A 17,815-nucleotide genomic window follows, 5' to 3' on the forward strand; every position below is an offset into this window, starting at 1 on the left:
TTTACCCATTTAAAAAAAAAAACTTTTGGTTTGTTGTTGTTACTATTTGGTGTACTTGGTGAGGGCCCGCCTGCAAGCCAGGTGCATCGGGTGAGTCTGGGCCTCGAAGTCGAACTCAAGACCAATGGGGAGCAAACCCACGGCCCAAGCCAACTCCGCTACCCAACAGTAAATTATTATTATATCATTATATTTTAATTTTATATTTATTCTTATCTTTTTTCTTGAGAAAAAATGAATTTTATGTACAAACATTTGAAAACTCCATTCTGCCTCTATTCCTTTTGACATAATTAATAAATAATAATTATTTATACTAATTAGTTATTAAATATAATCCTTTATACGTTAAAAAACCATATTCTCCCAAAAATTTGACCTCATATGTCAATTAAAATCATCTTAATATTTTTTCCAAACTAATAAAAATCACATTTAAAGATTATTGATTGGTAGGTTATCTCACACCATTGGTTAGAAACAGCGTGAATTCACGGACACGTGGGCGGCGCCTCAGTTCCCGTTCAAAATCACTAAAGTTAGCCAATAAAGGCATAACAAACGATGGGGCCCACTATTATCTCGCTTTCCGTATCTTCCAATAAGATACAAGTAGAAGAGGAAAATTCTCCAATTATTAATTTTATAAAGATAATAAAAATCAACAATTATTTACACCAACTAATTGGAGAATATTTCTTATATTTAAAAAACCCAAAAAATTTTGACCACACATATCAATAAAAACCATCTTAATATTTTCCACAATAATAAAGATTACATTTAAAAATTATTGATTTTTGATTGGTAAGTTATCTCACACCATTGGTTAGAAACAACGTGTATCCACCGACACGTGGGCGGCGCCTGAGTTCCCGTTCAAAATTGTAGAATTGGCCAATAAGGCATAACTAGACGGTGGGGCCCACTCTTTCCCACTTTCCGTAGCTTCCAATAAGATGCAGGATAAAAGAGGAATATTCCCCGCGTATCTTTCGTACGGGATAAACAAGCAAACCGTAACGGTTACGGGTGATGGCTTGTGACCGGGTCAACGTGGTTTGACTAAACAATGCGAAGCCGTTATAAACGGAGGGGAGGCGGAAATGTAGAGCATTCTTTCGCTTGTCGGAGGTGCGCTGTCAGGAAGGGCGTTTGGCTTGTCTTAGGGCTCTCGTTTAACTGTTGTCTCTTCCCAGCGGTCATGGCTTCCTTTGCGAGTCGATGGCTCAGGCCCGAGGTATGTTATGTTAGGGTTTCATTGGAACAGAAGAAAATGAATGTAAATCTAGCAAATCCGGTTGTTTGTCTGTGGTATTTGGGAATATTTGATATCAAAGAGTATGAATGGAAAACATAAATACAACATGGGAGCCACAATCTCACTCTCAATCAACACCAAAATGCATTAAAAAATTATTTAGAAGATCTCGTGGCTTCAAATCAGGTGGATGCATTTGACGCGACACAATAATAACATCCAAGAGGGTAGGGGGCAAAAGGGCACACATCTCAGGACCTATCAACATCCACCATATCTCTTTCCCACTTATTTTGTCTTGTAAAACACTTTCGTCAGAGCATGAGGGGTAGGCAATGTTAGAGTCACTCAATGAGTCAAGCTCCTACGATCATGTGTAACTAAAAATTATTTCGAAGAGAAAAAAATGTAAGAGCATAAATTTTCAATAGGGTATACAAGAAAATATTAGATCAAATTATTAGCGATATTAGATCATAAGGCACAACACTTGCTGAAGGTTTTGCTAATGGGGTTGCAAGCTAAGTGGGTTGGTTTAACCCTGGAGGAAACTCTATGGTTAAGCGCACTTGAGTTAGAGTAGTATTGGGATGGGTGACCTCCCGGGAAGGCCCAATGCTTCACCTTTGTGAGCATCACCTAGATGTAACAAGTGCTAAGTGGACCATTCATTTCCATGAGAGATGAGCTCTTGTGAACCACTACTCATGAAACATGAGTCAATGAGTTTGACTTGAAAACTACATAGTTGAATCTTGATAGCAATATCATAGTACTCAATAGATTAAACTTTGATGAATGTAATGCAATGCAATGAATTGGAATTATAAAGGGAACCATCATCTCAAATCTAAGAAGGAAATTTGTAGATTTGAAGCTCTAATACAATATTAGAGTCACTCAAGAACATAAGCTTTAAAGGTCACTTGCAACCAAAACTTCCTTCTACAAGAGAGAAAAGCAAGAGCATAAATTTGCAAAAATGGATGCAAGATAATATTAGATCAATTTGTTATCAATATGCAAAAAATCAAAATATGATCAATTCAATGAAAGGCAATGAATTGATATTACAAAGGTAACCCCTAGGTTAAATAGCCAAGGTGAGACATATTATTATGCAATATCATGACAAATGTCTTAATCCTATGAAATGAGACAAGAAATATTAACTGATGTAGGACATAAGAAGAAAATTGCAAAAGATAAGATAAGATCTTCTGACAACTAAGGCTCCTAAAATATTCATAAGACCTTAAGTAAGCTTATAATGTGAATAGGACGTACTAGGTGAACTAGTTAGGTAAAACACCTTAGTCACACCAATAAGTAAAATTATGTCGACGGTTTTAATACTTCCAAGGACTACCGAAATTGTCAATGCTTCTTATTTGTCTCACATCAACTCCTACACAAGTTTTGTTTGCCACAATTACTCATTTTTCTTCACTGGAACTCATTACTCTAGTCCAAACCATTTAATTTGCCTTGGCCACTTACATTTTTCTCTTAGTTGAAGGAAATGACCACAATGGGATTGAAGTTGATGATTCCAATGGTTCCAAGAACCATTGAAATCATCAACACAATTTGCTTGGTCTTCTTTGGCATTTTGGCGCATGTGTTATGTTATGCCTTGCATAACACACCCCAACTTTTTGCTTCCTGAGTTGGGGGCCCCACTTTGCTTTTCCTTGGTTATGTTTTGTTTCCCTCTCATTTTCTCAATTTTTTTTGTGTTCCTTTGTTTTCTTTGTTGCGTTGTTGAGAGTCTACTAATAAAAGCAGAAAGATGCAATTGAAGATGTTGGGACATCAATGCCTAGTTATGTTGGTGAATGTTGGGAAATTAATGTCCATTTATTTATGTATAGACACATTTGTGCTTGCCTTTATCCAAGGAAGTCCATGTATTATATTCAACTTTGAAAGCATAGCCAAACTTTGATGATTGAAATGACCAAATCTTTGATGACACAACTCACTTTTAGCTCAAAATCTATAGTAGTGCAAATTATCGTATATACATATGCTAAAAATGAACAGATGTCATTATTCTCATCTCTTAAAGCTACAATTTAAATTTATTATTTTCTTATTCAAAATTTGATTATATTTTTTTGTCAGAAGTTTCTTTGCCCTCTCACATGTGATTTTCTAGGAAATTGATCACTTTTATGCTCTTCTTCTCCATAACTTCATAACATGTAATGGACTTTTCTCTTTTAAAATTATCTTTGTGATTTATCCACTAATTTTACTCCTTTTAAAAGATATTTTTTTTAATTTTCCTTGATTTATTCTATTGCCTTCGATTATTTTTGTATTGATTCCCTTAATTTTGTTGTCTTTGATTTTGATATAGATAGAAGAGATAAACATAGAGAGGGAGATGAAGAGATAGATAGAAAGATACATATAGACATAGGAAGTGAGAGAGAGAGAGAGAGGTAAAGAGAGGGATATGCATATAGGGGTGGAGAGGGGTAGTAGATATAGAGGTCCAAGAAGAGGGAGAGGGAGAGAGAGAGAGAGATAGGGAGACATGCCTAGAGATATAAGAGAGAGAGGAAGATAGAGGTAGAGATGAAGGTAGGGCAAGAAAGGACAATGGAGATAAAAAGATAGGGATATAGAGGTAGATGGAGAGATCAATATTAAGAGAGATAGGGAGATAGAGAGGGAGACATAAAGGGGAAGAGATATATAGGAAGGGGAAGAGGGAGAAGGAGAGATAAAGAGAGATAAATATGGTGAGATAGAGTGACAAAGGGATGCAAACACATAGGAAGATGGATAGGGAATGAGAGAGGGAGAAATAGGAAGATAAAGATATAGATACCTGGGTGATATATGGAGAGAGGTGGAGAGGGAGAGATATAGGGGTAGAGAGAAATGGAGAGATAATGAGAGAGAGAGAGAGAGAGAGAGAGAGAGAGAGAGAGAGAGAGAGAGAGAGAGAGAGAGAGATAGTGATAGATAGTGAGAAATATAGAGGGAGAGGGATAAGGAGAGAGGGAGAGATATAGATAGAGGGTGATGTAGAGAGAGATGGACAAGGAAAGAGATAGATAGATACAAAGATGAGAAGATAAATGTAGAGATTTAGATATTGATATAAATAGATAGGGGTTTTAGAGGGAGATACAGAGATATAGAGTAGGAATGAATAAGATAGAGAGGGAGAGTGATATAGATAGAGTGGGAAAGTAGGAGAGGGGCAGAGAAAGGGAGAGAGATGAATGAATAAAGAGAGGGAGAAACATGTAGAGATAGAGGGGGGGAGAGAGGAAGATATATGTAGAGATAAAGGTAGAGGGATGGAGGAAGAAAGGGAAAATAGATAAAGGTAGAGGGAGATATATTTATATAAAAATAAATATGAAGATAGTGAGGAAGATATAGAGAGAGAGGGAGAGGGAGAGATAGAGAGAGATATAGATGGGGAGATAGAGTGATAGAGAGGTAGAGATATAAGGATATATAGAGAGGAGAGGGAGATAGAGGGATAGATAGGGAGACAAAAAAAATAGAGAGAAGTAGAGATAGACAAATAGAGAGGTAGTGAGGGAGAGAGAAAGATGAGAGATAAAGATATATTGGAATAGAAAGAGAGAGATGAATACATATAGGAAGAGAAAGGGAGAGTATGGTAGAGATAGAGAGATATATAACATGAGAGAGAGATCTTTAATACAAGAAAGGAGAACACACAAGAAATAAATAAAGATCACATAGTTGCTATTTGAATCTCTATATTTCCTTGTTCATTATATTAGAATTTATAGACACAAACATGTCATTGGTTTATAGTCACTTTGCACACCAATTGGTTGCAAATATTTATAAATGTTTTAATTAATAAAAATGAGATAGGCCTGTACCATTACATATCCACATAGTGACACCCATAGCGTACGAGGGATGCACAACCAGCAAAAAAATGCCCCACTAACAAAGAACAAAAACCCAGTAAAGCAACCCGAAAGCCAACAAAACAACTAGAAAACTAGCTTAAACAAAAAGAGACTGAGAAACAAAAAAACCATATTAACCACCCACGAAAGGCATAAAGTGATGGCCAACTACATGGGAGAATTTTTATCCCGCCAATCCTGACATAAGCTTAACACTTTATTAGGAAATGACACATTATGAAACATTTATATTGATAGAATATCTATATTGACCAGACTAATAGAATTTAATTTATTCTAAAAAATAACTAAATCAATAACAATATTTTGTTTATAAATATCAAACAAATCAATTATGTTGATTATGTGCAATAATAAACAAGGTTGCAGTGCAACGAAGTTCTTGCCAAATGTTAGAGACTATGTTGTTATAATAGTATAGGATACCAAATAATTATAGAGATATGAATAAACAACACGCTATGTGTGTGTGTGTGTGTGTGTGTGTGTGTGTGTGTGTGTGTGTGTGCGCGCGCGCGTTTGGATGGAGGTCCAGACCTGTGAGCATGACAACCCAACAAGGGCATGAAGCCTGCGAGCTTCCAGCCTAGCGAGGGCCTTCACCAACATGCTATATATTGGTAAAGATGTGGGCAAAGTACAACATAAATGTCACAAAGTTTGCATGCATTGCTAGTCTCCATGTCTTGTTTTTTAAAATGCAAGAGCTAACAAAAAGTTAGAAAATTGTTATGTTATGGTTATGGTGATATTAAAGAGGGTTTGAAAAGTTTTTGTTGAATATTGTTGTAGAACAAACTACATGTATCCAATATAAGATTATTAAGGTCAGTGGTAGGTCTGAAAGAAAAGAAAGAAGGTAGTGGAGTTGATTTTTGCCAAAAATTTGGAGGTTTAGTTGCGCTTAATGGGTAGATTTTATTTATTTTTCATTTTTACAAGACAATTTACTTTTGCACCTTTATACCTGTGAGATTTTGCCAAGATCAAGAGGCAATTGAAAGCACAAATAAGAGAGAACAAAATAGATGATAGAAATAAACTATATTCTATCAAGATGAAAAATATGATCAACTGGATCATTAAGCATTACATATAATAAATATAAGCATGCTTATATAGGCAAGGCTATATGGATATGTGAGCACACAAACATGACATGTGGCTCAATAAGAAACAAGGGTAGGTAGGAAATAGGTGTGGGTAGGTAGGAGAAACAATATAATAGTCCACATGAGGTGGATCACCCACTGAATGTGGAGTGTAACAACAAGATCAATACCATAAAAGGTGGAAATTCTCCTACACACACTATCCCAATGTGGCACAAACACCCAAGTGTCTCATACCCAAACCACTATGAAATGCATCTCCTAAGTAAACTTAAGTAAAGTATAATAATATCTATGATGAATAATTATTTACACCAACAACCCCCCTCAAGTGCAACTTAGGGGAATGCACTTAAGTCTACAATGCAACTAAGCAATGCAAGATGGGTCTCGGCTACTAGGCCATGTTAGGTACCCATGTACAAATGCAAATGCATGAAAACCAATGCAATAAAATCTCTCACAAAGTGGGGAAAGAGAGAAAAACCCAATGGGAAAAAACCCTCCCCAAAAAGAGAGATGAAAGCTATACAAGAGAACTCTCATAGAAGAATGTGAGGAACAAAACCCCATGTGAGGAAAAAGTTCCCCCCATTTGAGAGAAGAAGAAGAAGAAGAGAGACTAGGAAGCCCCCCTCAATGTGGAATCTCCACCAATGATAGAAGTTCGATGTATGAAGAAACTGCTCCACGATCGTCGAACAACATTCGTCCCCTTAGGAAGAAACAAAACCAAAGGTGTATCCATGAAGTCTCCCCAATCATGAAGGGAAGATGTATGAAGAAAACTCATGATGAAAGGAATCTCTGAAAACTGCTCAAGTGTCTCCATGTCAATGCTGAAAGATACCCCCTCCAAAGGTAGTAAACTGTGCCACACTGCTGAAAAAGGCACTCCAAGATCTAGTGGAGATGGATGTAGAACATGTCCCAAAGATTCACATGTCTCCTCAAAAGATAAAGAGACCTCCTCCAACTGTTGTACATAAGTATCCACAATCATGTCAACCTCGAAAGAATGATCATGTAGAGAATGAACAAGAGGGTCAGAGTGTTCCCTCGCAACAATCGAAGAAGGATCACCTTCATCAAAGAGAAGATGAATGTCATCAATGATGTCTCCCAAATCTGCAATGTAGGATTCCACAAACAAACCTGCAATGTCTGTCAAGTAATCATCCCATGAATCTGAAGCTGGAAGACAATGAATATCTTGTTGCACTGAATCACATGAAGGCAAAATTGTTGCACTATCCGCATCATCAGGTGCAATAGGTGATGTGATATCAATATGAGGAGATGAAATACAAGGCTCAAGAACGAGGTCACATGTGAGAATCCCCATGTTCAAGTGTCCAAAGTTCTCCTAAAAAACTGAACCATCACAAGAAGTGTGATCATCATGTGTAGAATCATCAAATGTGAAATCATCATCATCAACAAAATCTGAAAAGGAGTATAACCGAGATGCATGATCAACCACCCCAGTCACAATGATAGCTCTAGCCTCCAAATCTCTAATGAAAACTAACTCAGGTGTGAACTCCACAACTCTCTTAGTTGCGCCATGTGTGATTTGATAGATGGAAAGGAGATTGTTTGTCAAGTGGGGTACACACAACACACTATTGAAGGAGTTATCCCCAATGTCAATAGATCCTTTCCCAATCACATCCATGTATGTATGATTGCCCATCAATATCTGTGGCATGGTGCAAGGCTCAAATGTAGAGAATATGGACTGCGAAGATGCCATATGATGAGAAGCCCCTAAATCTAGAAGCCATCTCTCTAAATCATGACTGATAGTAGCACATAGAGCTTTTCCTTTTATTGTCCCAAAAGAGTGAGTCTTCCCACTCGTAGAAGCCATGAATGCTTTCCCTTTTCCTTTTGAATGTGAGGAAGTGGAAGTTGATGAATCATCCTTCTTGTAGACATTAGGCAAATCAATGTTATGCTTTTTGATGATATGTGTGAGCTCATCAATCTTCTTAGAATGGCAAGGACGCTCCTCATGACCAAACTTTTTACAATAGGCACAAGTAGGTCTCTCCCTCTTTGGTGAATTATCCCTCTTGGAAGAGGATGAATCTCTTTGTTGTGGAGAAGATGGTGCTTTGTCCTTAGGCTTTGATTGCCATTTCTTCTTGTTTGAGTTGTCCTTTCCTTGATTTCCTTTGTTCCCTTGATTTGCCACTAATGCTTGAGACTTAGAAGCCTTAAGAATGCCCATGCTTATCAACTTAGTTTGTTCCATCATCAACATTTCATTGAAAACATGAAATGTAGGCATTGTGTAGCTTGAACCCATTGTCATCCTATGGGTTTGGAAACTAGAAACAAATGCCGCATATTCTTGTGGAAGCTTGCCTATCAAGTTGAATATCAATTGAGTATCCTTCTTATCAATGCCACAATCTTTGAGTTGTGCCCTCAACTCATTTGCCTTAGTGACATAATCTTGTATAGTATCAAAGTTCTTGGGATCTAACATGGTGAGATCACTATCAATCTGATATCCCCTAATCTCATCAACTTGACCATACAAGTCTTGAAACTTTTTCCAAGCATCCTTGATTAGAGTACACTTCTCAATATGAAAAATGAGATCCCTTGATACATACTTTCTTAAGGTACCAATTGCCATGATATTTTTAGTGAGCCAATCCAAGTGACCAACTGGATCAACCTTAGGATCAACAGGAGCAACAATAGTTCCATCAATGTAATGAGTTAGTCCTTTTTCCATAAGTTTACTCCATGCATCAATTTTCCAAGTAGCATAATTATGAGGAGTTAAGAGAGGAAACTTAGAAGAACCATAGCAGCAAAAAGGAAGGAACACAAGAGCACAAAAGCACAAGAGACACCCCCCCAAATTAACTCAATCAAAGTACCCCCCAAAATGATGATTTTGGCACTTTATATGTAGTGCGTGTACAATAGGCCACTTGCAAAACAAGGCAAAGTGGACTTCTGATTTCAATTTACAACTTCTCAAAATGAGATCTAAAAGACTTCAACAAATACTGCTAGTGATCTAAACTAAGATCCAAGCAAAATGCAAGTACCAAATATGCCAAAAATGGCCAAATAATGAAAGTACTATTTCTACTTAAAATCACTATAAACAGATTATGAAAGTAGATGAAAAAATATGCACTTTCAAAAAAAATGGCACCTGAAAAGGAGTCCATATGAGCCCAAACGAAGCCTCCAAAGTTGTAAAAATTGGGATTTCATGATTTCCGAAAAACCTGTATCCGAAAATCAGAAAAATTCTACACCACTGTACAGATCACGACATTCTACCCCAAAACAAAAAAAATTGCTCGTAAAAACGAGTCCGAATGAGTGAGATATCGCTATTTGAAAATTGTCTGCAAAATTATAATTTCTGGACAATTTCCGTGGCAGCGTCAAATTTCAAATGCCTCTAGATTTGGCCTCCGAAGTCCGATTTGGATGAAACAAAAGGCAAAACTAACTTTCTTGGACCTCCTCAATCCAATGGTAACCTTAGATTTGACCCATCAAGCTTCAATAATAACCTGCAATAGAAAATTCCAAAATGCAAACCCCAAATAGCATCAAATTTCTCTCAATTGGCAAACCAGTGTCACTCTAATGGCTCTGATACCATGTGAGATTTTGCCAAGATCAAGAGGCAATGGAAAGCACAAATTAGAGAGAACAAAATAGATGATAGAAATAAACTGTGTTCTATCAAGATGAAAAATATGATCAACTAGATCATTAAGCATTACATACAATGAATATAAGCCTGCTTATATAGGCAAGGCTATATGGATATGTGAGCACACAAACATGACATGTGGCTCAATAAGAAACAAGGGTGGGTAGGAAATATGTGTGGGTAGGTAGGAGAAACAATATAATAGTCCACATGAGGTGGATTAGCCACCGAATGTGGAGTGTAACAACAAGATCAACACCATAAAAGGTGGAAATTCTCCTACACACACTATCCCAATGTGGCACAAACACCCAAGTGTCTCATACCCAAACTACTATGAAATGCATCTTCTAAGTAAACTTAAGTAAAGTGTAATAATATCCATGATGAATAATTATTTACACCAACAATACCAAATTTACTTGCATGGCCGTTTCAATTTCTTTACAATATTCGTCCCTCTATATTGAAATTTTACAACTATTTATTTAAATTTATTGACCATTCGCTATTGTTTGACCTAGGTCATATTTTCTTACCATTGTGATATAACTAATTTACTTAATATTTAAATAAAGGTACTTTTGAATTATTCATACTAATAAAACTCAAATTAATTCCAACATTTGTAAGTTTTTAATATTTGAAATATATTAAGATATGCAACTTAAACTATTTTAAAATACATTTATAACAAAATCTTTTTGTCTCGAGTCACACTAGTTAATAATAATAAATAAAAATAAATAGGTAAGATAGCTCTCAAAATAAATAATCAATAATATTTTTTAACGTATAATCAATCTATATATATTTTTATTGGTTAAATCATTTCCTACACATAAAATAATCCAAAAAATCATTTTCTACACAACAGTCTAAAAATTAAATTGTTCAAAATATATCTAATAAACTTATTTTATGTAATAAAAACCATATCTTTTTTTTTTTTTAGGTAAGTGCTATCTATAAAGAGGATAGCGCCCTATATTGACAAAAGCTGAGTTACATATGCTCTGACCCACAACGAGATATGTCCCAAATTGTAAATACAAAAACAAAAAAACCATCCAGCACAACCTATGCCTCTTCACAAGCCTCAGAATTGTAGCAATTTGATCACCCAAAGTAGCCACCTTTTCAATATTGTTATCAGACAACCATCCCATCTCCTCTTGCATCATCCTTCAGAATGGTCCCAATTCTCCTGAGGAGGCCCCTACTCAGAATACATCCCAAGCGTTGCCCATGAAATTTTCCTGCTTCATCCTCAAATCCCTCGCAACAACTTGTGCCTCATCGTCTATGTCTGAAACTTCCACATCGGAAAGGAAGCACACAGGATTAAAAAATGGCCCCAAAATGCTCACCCACTCCTCCTCCAGTTCCATGACTGCATTGCCAACAACATTGGCATCAACTTCCCTGACAAACCCATCCATTTTCTCTATACACGCCTCCTTGGAAGGAAGAGTATCCACTAACAGGCAAAGGATAGATGAAACCGTCACACCAATGTCTATCTCCACTGAGCGCCTCCGTGATAATTGCCATGATTGCTGTCTGTCCATCGACATCAATGTCAAATAGTCGATCGCATTGCACTTCCAAAGTCTCCTCTCGACACATGCAGCTTAACCCAAAATGATGCACCATGATTCAAATAAGAAGAAACTTCGACAAAACCAAACCAGTATTTGCAAAATACTAATTCGGATACAACCCTGCTATCCTCCATTCTTCCTAAAATAGCCTATCGGGAGACGAAATCAAGATTTCTGCCCAAACAAATCCAGTCAAATAATAATAAAAAAAAATATTTAAAAAGCCATTAAAAAATAATTTATTAGGAAATATTAAAAAACATATAAATATTTAAATATTAAAAATAAGTGGAAAAATTTTATTAATATTTTCCAAACAATTAAAATTCATTATTTTAGTATTCTTTTGAAAAATCAAATTTCTTGATTAAAATTGGAAATTATTCAATTTAGTCATTTGACTCAACATTTTAAGGGAAGAAAGCATAAAATGATTCCACAATCTATAAAAAAGATTCAAAATAGAAAGTTCTCCCATATCGCCTAAATTTTAAGGACCAATGAAATTGAAGATAATTAATTTTCTTAATATTCTTAATTAAAAAATTTGCAACTATAGTATAATAAAGATTAATAATTTTCTGGTAGAAAAAATTTACATTATGTTTGATAGATTATCTATTGACCAAACTAATATAAATTGATTTATTTAAAAAATAACTAAATCAATAACAATATTTTGTTTATAAATATCAAACAAATCTATGTCTTAATTTCAATTGTTTTTTACAACAAGAATAATTTAAATCTATATCTATTTCTTATATTATATCATTAGTTAAATTCCAAATAATAGAGATTTTATTTAACTTTTGCATAAAGTGAATATAACACACGCAAATCAATCTAAGAAAATTTTCTTATTGGACACAATTTTTTTTTTTTTTTTTTAATTTATTATAATAGTTAATAGTTGACTAGGGGAAATATTTCCAAAATAGTAAAAAAAATAACATTAAAAATTATTGATTGGTAGGTTATCTCACACCATTGGTTATAAACAACGTGTATTCACGGACAAGTGGGTGGCGCCTCCGATCAAAATAAGTCATCACAAAAACGATGGGGCCCACTCTTTTCCACTTTCCGTATCTTCGAATAAGATAGAATATTTTCCAATTATTATATTTCTAAAGATAATGAAAATCATAAATAACAATTATTTAAACTAATTAATTATAAAATTCTTGCAAAGTCTATTTTACTTGCCCCACTGTTTTCATGAGGGAGTGGCTAATCTAGATCCAAAATGGCTGATTAATCTTCATGTTATACACACAGTAGAAAAATGAAAGACATATCGAAATCTATAATTTTCGACTTAGCTTCCATTAAAGACGAAGTAGATGAATGATATCTTTGATGAAAAAAGCAATCGTGCCCAACATTGCCCAACATGAGGAGATCAAACTCCGGACCCCCCATTTTTGCCTAATAGAGGACCCCTAATTATAAAGAACAATTATTTATACTAATTAATTATAAAATATAATTCTTTATACTTAAAATGTTTTCCCAATATTTGACCTCACAAAGCAATAAAAATCATCTTAATATTTTCCAAAATAATTAAAAATACTTTCAAAGATGACTGATTGGTAGGTTATCTCACACCATTGGTTAAAAACAAAGTGTGTTCACTGACACGTGGGCGGCGTCTCAGTTCCCATTCAAAATTATGAAGCTAGCCAATAAGTCATAACAAAACGCTGTGGCCCACCTTTTGCACTTTCCGTATCTTCCAATAAGATAGAATATTTCCCAATTATTATATTTATAAAGATAATGAAAATCATAAATAACAATTATTTAAACTAATTAATTATTATTAAATATAATTTTTATATTTTGAAAAAGTCAAATTTTTTTGACCCCACATATCAATTAAAATCAACTTAATATTTTCCACAATAATAAAAATTACATTTAAAAATCATTGATTGGTAAGTTATCTCACAGACTCACACCACTGGTTAGAAAAAACGTGTATACACCGACACGTGGGCGGCGCCTCAATACTCGTTCAAAATTGTTTTTTTTTTTTTAATTTCAAAATCGTAGAATTGGTCAATAAGGCATAACTAAACTATGGGGCCCACTATTTTCCACTTTCCGTAGCTTCCAATAAGATAGAGGATAAAAGAGGAATATTCCCCGCGTATCTTCTGTGCGGGCCAAACAAGCAAACCGTAACGGTCAGGCGTTATGGCGTGTGTCCGGGTCAACGCGGTTTGACTAAATAATGTTAAGCCATTATAAACGGAGGGGAGGCGGAAATGTAGAGCATTCTTTCGCTTGTTGAAGGTGCGCTGTCAGGAAGGGCATTTGCTTGTCTTAGGGCTCATTTAACTGTTGTCTTTTACCAGCGGTCATGGCTTCCTTTGCGAGTCGATGGCTCAGGCCCGAGGTATGTTATGTTATGGTTTCATCGTAACAGAAGAAAGTGAATCTAGATCTAGCAAATCTGGTTGTTTGTCTGTGGTATTTGCCAGTATTTGATCTACATTCTCTATCCTTTGTTATGAAGGAAGGGCAATCTGCCTGATAATTATATATGCTTGTTTACCCATCTTTTGGTTTTTTCTCTAGGGAGATTTATTGTGTGTGGTATTTGCCAATATTTGGTCTCCATTCTCCATCCTTTGTTATGAGGGAAGGGCAATCTGCCTGATAATTATATATGGTTGTTTACCCATCTTTTGGTTTTTTCTCGAGGGAGATTTATTGTCTGTGGTATTTGCTAATATTTGATCTCCGTTCTCCATCCTTTGTTATGAGGGAAGGGCAATCTGCCTGATAATTATATATGGTTGTTTACCCATCTTTTGAATTTTTCTCGAGGGAGATTTATTGTCTGTGGTATTTGCCAATATTTGATCTCCGTTCTCCATCCTTTGTTAAGAAGGAAGGGTAATCTGCCTGATAATTATATATGGTTCTTTACCCATCTTTTGGTTTTTTCTGGAGTTGAGATTTATTGTCTGTGGTATTTGCCAAAATTTGATCTCCATTCTCCATCCTTTGTTATGAAGGAAGGGCAATCTGCCTGATAATTATATATGGTTGTTTACCCATCTTTTGGTTTTTGCTAAGGGGGATTCATATTTTCATTAGAACATTTGATGCCTTTTTTATAGCCAAAATAGACCAAGGAGTTGTATAGGTTGCTGTTGGGGTCTAGCCTCCATTAACAGCAGGGATTGTATCTAACCGTTTAACATGATAGCGATCTATCTCTAGTGGATTGTGTCTCAGGTCTTATCCTTGTCCTTTTTGAAGGGATGAGAGAATTTTAGTATAATGGGTCTTTTATTCTACACGGATATTTCTCTGAAATTTGCAGCATTTTTAAATGCACATACATGTATCATTTTAACGTGTTTCTGGTTAGAATACCCGATCCCTTTTAATTGAAGTCTAAATTGACCAAAAAAACTACATGCGCTTTTCATGTGCTCAAAGATCGATTAATTGAACCCTGTTTTTCTTCTTGTTCGTGGCTCCACCTTACCCTTAGACTTAGATCCTGCCTTTACCGCTCTGCCTTAACACTGTATTATGCCCTAACTTTTATCTCTGCTTTTTTTTTTCAAAAAAGGAGGTGGGTATATATGTACATGTATATGTATGTGCAAAATTAGGATCAGAAGTCAATAGGTTTTTGGTCTTTTGGTGAAGATGAGTGCATCAGAAATCAAGTCTGGTTTAGTGCAAGGTCCTAACATCATAATCATAATGGACGAGTTCGGGATTGTGTTCCGAATGAATTTGGTGGAATGAAAACCCCTCAGTCCTTGACTCTTAGCTGAAGAGGTTTCAGCCTAAGGCTTATTCTTCCATATCAGATAGCAAAAACAACTTTGCAGATGAAAAATCTTCCATAAAAAAATAGATATCAGACAACAAAAACAACTTTGCGGATGAAAAATCTTCCATAAAAAAATAGATATCAGACAACAAAAACAACTTTGCGGATGAAAAATCTTCCATAAAAAATAGATGTAGAAAAAACCTCTTCAAGAAAATAAGGACATCTTGAATTGATTCTTTGACCTTATGGAATTGGCTATGTGTAAATTTTGTGCTTTAATGGAATATAACTTGATTTTTGTGGGGTTCCATAGAATGGCATGGTTTCATGGACAACAATAAAATTGGTTTCAATTTATTTTCCAATGGGTTTAACACTTTTGTTAGATTATTTTTTTGGATTCTTGGGATGTCTAAACTCTGCTTCATCTTGAACCGATTCTTTGACCTTATGGAATTGGCTATGTGTAAATTTTGTGCTCTAACGGAATATAACTTGATTTTTGTGGTTCCATGGACAACAATACAATTGATTTCAATTCATTTTCCAATGGGTTTAATACTTATGTTAGATTATTTTTTTGGATTCTTGGGGTGTCTAAACTCTGCTTTGTTGTATTAATGCAGCTTTAGAAATTTCTAGATTTGTATATGTGGGTGTTATGTTTGATAACTTACAGAGAATTTGAATTTTGTGTGCCATGGGTTTAAGTTGTGTGCAACTATGCTTCATTTAAGCATTTAGAAGAGTTATTTATATGATGTTGAGAAGGTGGAATATTCATCTGTGCCTTGAGAAGTTGAGATGGATCCGAGCAAGGACATTTCAAATTATAACTTTTAAATTCAATGGCATTTCTCGGCATTGCTCTCTGCATTATGCATGTTCTCACATTCAAGAGATCTTATGGCTTTCTGATATAGTTGGCTCGTCCTTTAAAACAAGCGAAGCATAGTTGTTTGTACCAGCAAGTTGCTGGGAAACGAACATAATATAACCCTAGTAAGACATGCTAAATTGCTAAGTATGGAAGCAGTAACTACTGTTGAGATGATGAACTCTACCGGAACTTTATGGATTGCATTCTTTAACATGTTTCTTAGTCACCATGACCTTGCATTTTTTATGTTAAAGCTCCTGACCATTACTATTCAACACCTTCTTTCCTTGTTTGGTATTATTGTTTGCCCTTTTGTTTAAATATACGAAAAACTTCTTGTCAATTGTACTTTACTTATGATTGTAGTTTCCACTTTGTCACTTACAGGCTTATCCTATATTTGCGGCTACTGGGGTAGCTGTTAGTATGTGCTGCTTTCAATTGGGTCGTAATTTGTTCACCAATCCAGAAGTGAGGTATACAGAGTGTCTTTTGTGTTCCAGTCCATTTGTTTTAATCTAATTGTATTATTTGTTACTGATGTATATGCAATCCTTTTTTTTCTGCTTGCAGGGTAACTAAAGACAACCGAACTGCGGGAATTCTTGAAAACTTCGAAGAGGGAGAGAAATACTCCCAACATTCACTCAGAAAATTTGTTCGCAATAAGTCCCCTGAGATCATGCCATCTATAAACAAGTTCTTTACAGAGTCAAAATGAGTAATTCTTTATTTGGTAACATTGCTTAATACCAAATACTTCAACATAACTGGAATTTACATTTATGGCCAATAAAATTGTGGCACGCATTTGTTTTTTTTTTATTACTGGTGGATTTTATGTAGTTCAATTTTTGTGGCAGTAATAGAAAGAGCCACAAGAATAATCGAGTTGGATCATTGCAAAACTTATCTAATGCTTATATTCCATAATTATTCCTCGCGGAATGATTATATGGACATGGTAATGGATCATTGGACTTTTGTTTCCCATTGGAATAATGATTGAATTTATTTCTCTGAAGTAGATGGTGAATATCATTGAATCTATAAATGGGTAATCTATGTAAGTAATAATTAACTGTTATTGTTTGCTGTTGAAAATGCTATACAATTGTTACCTCCTGGGATTTGTAAGATGATAGCATTTTAGCTTGATAGGCTTAACAGCCACAGGCTTCTCAAGAATAGTCGCCGAGGCAAAATAATTAAGCATTAAGTAGTATGTGATAATATATTTTGTGTATGACGAGCTTACTGCTAAAGGTTTTCAGAATAGTTTTCATATCCTACACGCAAACGAAAACGATAAGGATAATAATAATTATATATTCACCAGGAGATGGGGTTATTTGGAGATGTCGGAGACTGGTATTGATATTGGTATGGCTAATTTTCAAAAATAGAAGATGGGGTATTAAAAAATGCTATTTTTTAATATAATTTAATAATTTTCAGAAAATATCATGACATAAAATTTTGAAAACAAGAACAGTAAATCAGTCATAC

General features: G+C 35.1%; 1 protein-coding gene across 2 annotated transcripts; it reads left to right on the plus strand.

Annotated features, from left to right (window-relative positions):
- The first annotated feature begins 1,121 nt into the window (after positions 1–1,121).
- LOC131061561 (uncharacterized) lies at positions 1,122–17,330 on the plus strand. 2 transcript variants are annotated; one of them, XM_059216975.1, is made up of 3 exons: positions 1,122–1,240; positions 16,694–16,782; positions 16,880–17,330. In XM_059216975.1, the coding sequence occupies exons 1-3, from the start codon at positions 1,205–1,207 to the stop codon at positions 17,025–17,027; spliced, it is 273 nt and encodes a 90-aa protein (XP_059072958.1). In that variant the 5' UTR covers positions 1,122–1,204; the 3' UTR covers positions 17,028–17,330. The 2 variants fall into 2 exon arrangements, with proteins under 2 accessions (XP_059072958.1, XP_057851275.1); XM_057995292.2 differs by lacking the exon at positions 1,122–1,240 and adding an exon at positions 13,869–14,022.
- Positions 17,331–17,815: the final 485 nt, after the last annotated feature.

This window comes from Cryptomeria japonica, chromosome 3, assembly GCF_030272615.1.
Source record: "Cryptomeria japonica chromosome 3, Sugi_1.0, whole genome shotgun sequence".
Taxonomy (NCBI): domain Eukaryota; kingdom Viridiplantae; phylum Streptophyta; class Pinopsida; order Cupressales; family Cupressaceae; genus Cryptomeria; species Cryptomeria japonica.

Excerpts from the sequence above, each read along its gene's own strand:
- LOC131061561 (XM_059216975.1), top strand. The coding sequence starts at position 1,205 with ATGGCTTCCTTTGCGAGTCGATGGCTCAGGCCCGAG. Across the intron at positions 1,241-16,693 it reads GTCGATGGCTCAGGCCCGAG|GCTTATCCTATATTTGCGGC; the intron begins GTATGTTATGTT and ends TGTCACTTACAG. Across the intron at positions 16,783-16,879 it reads TTCACCAATCCAGAAGTGAG|GGTAACTAAAGACAACCGAA; the intron begins GTATACAGAGTG and ends TTCTGCTTGCAG.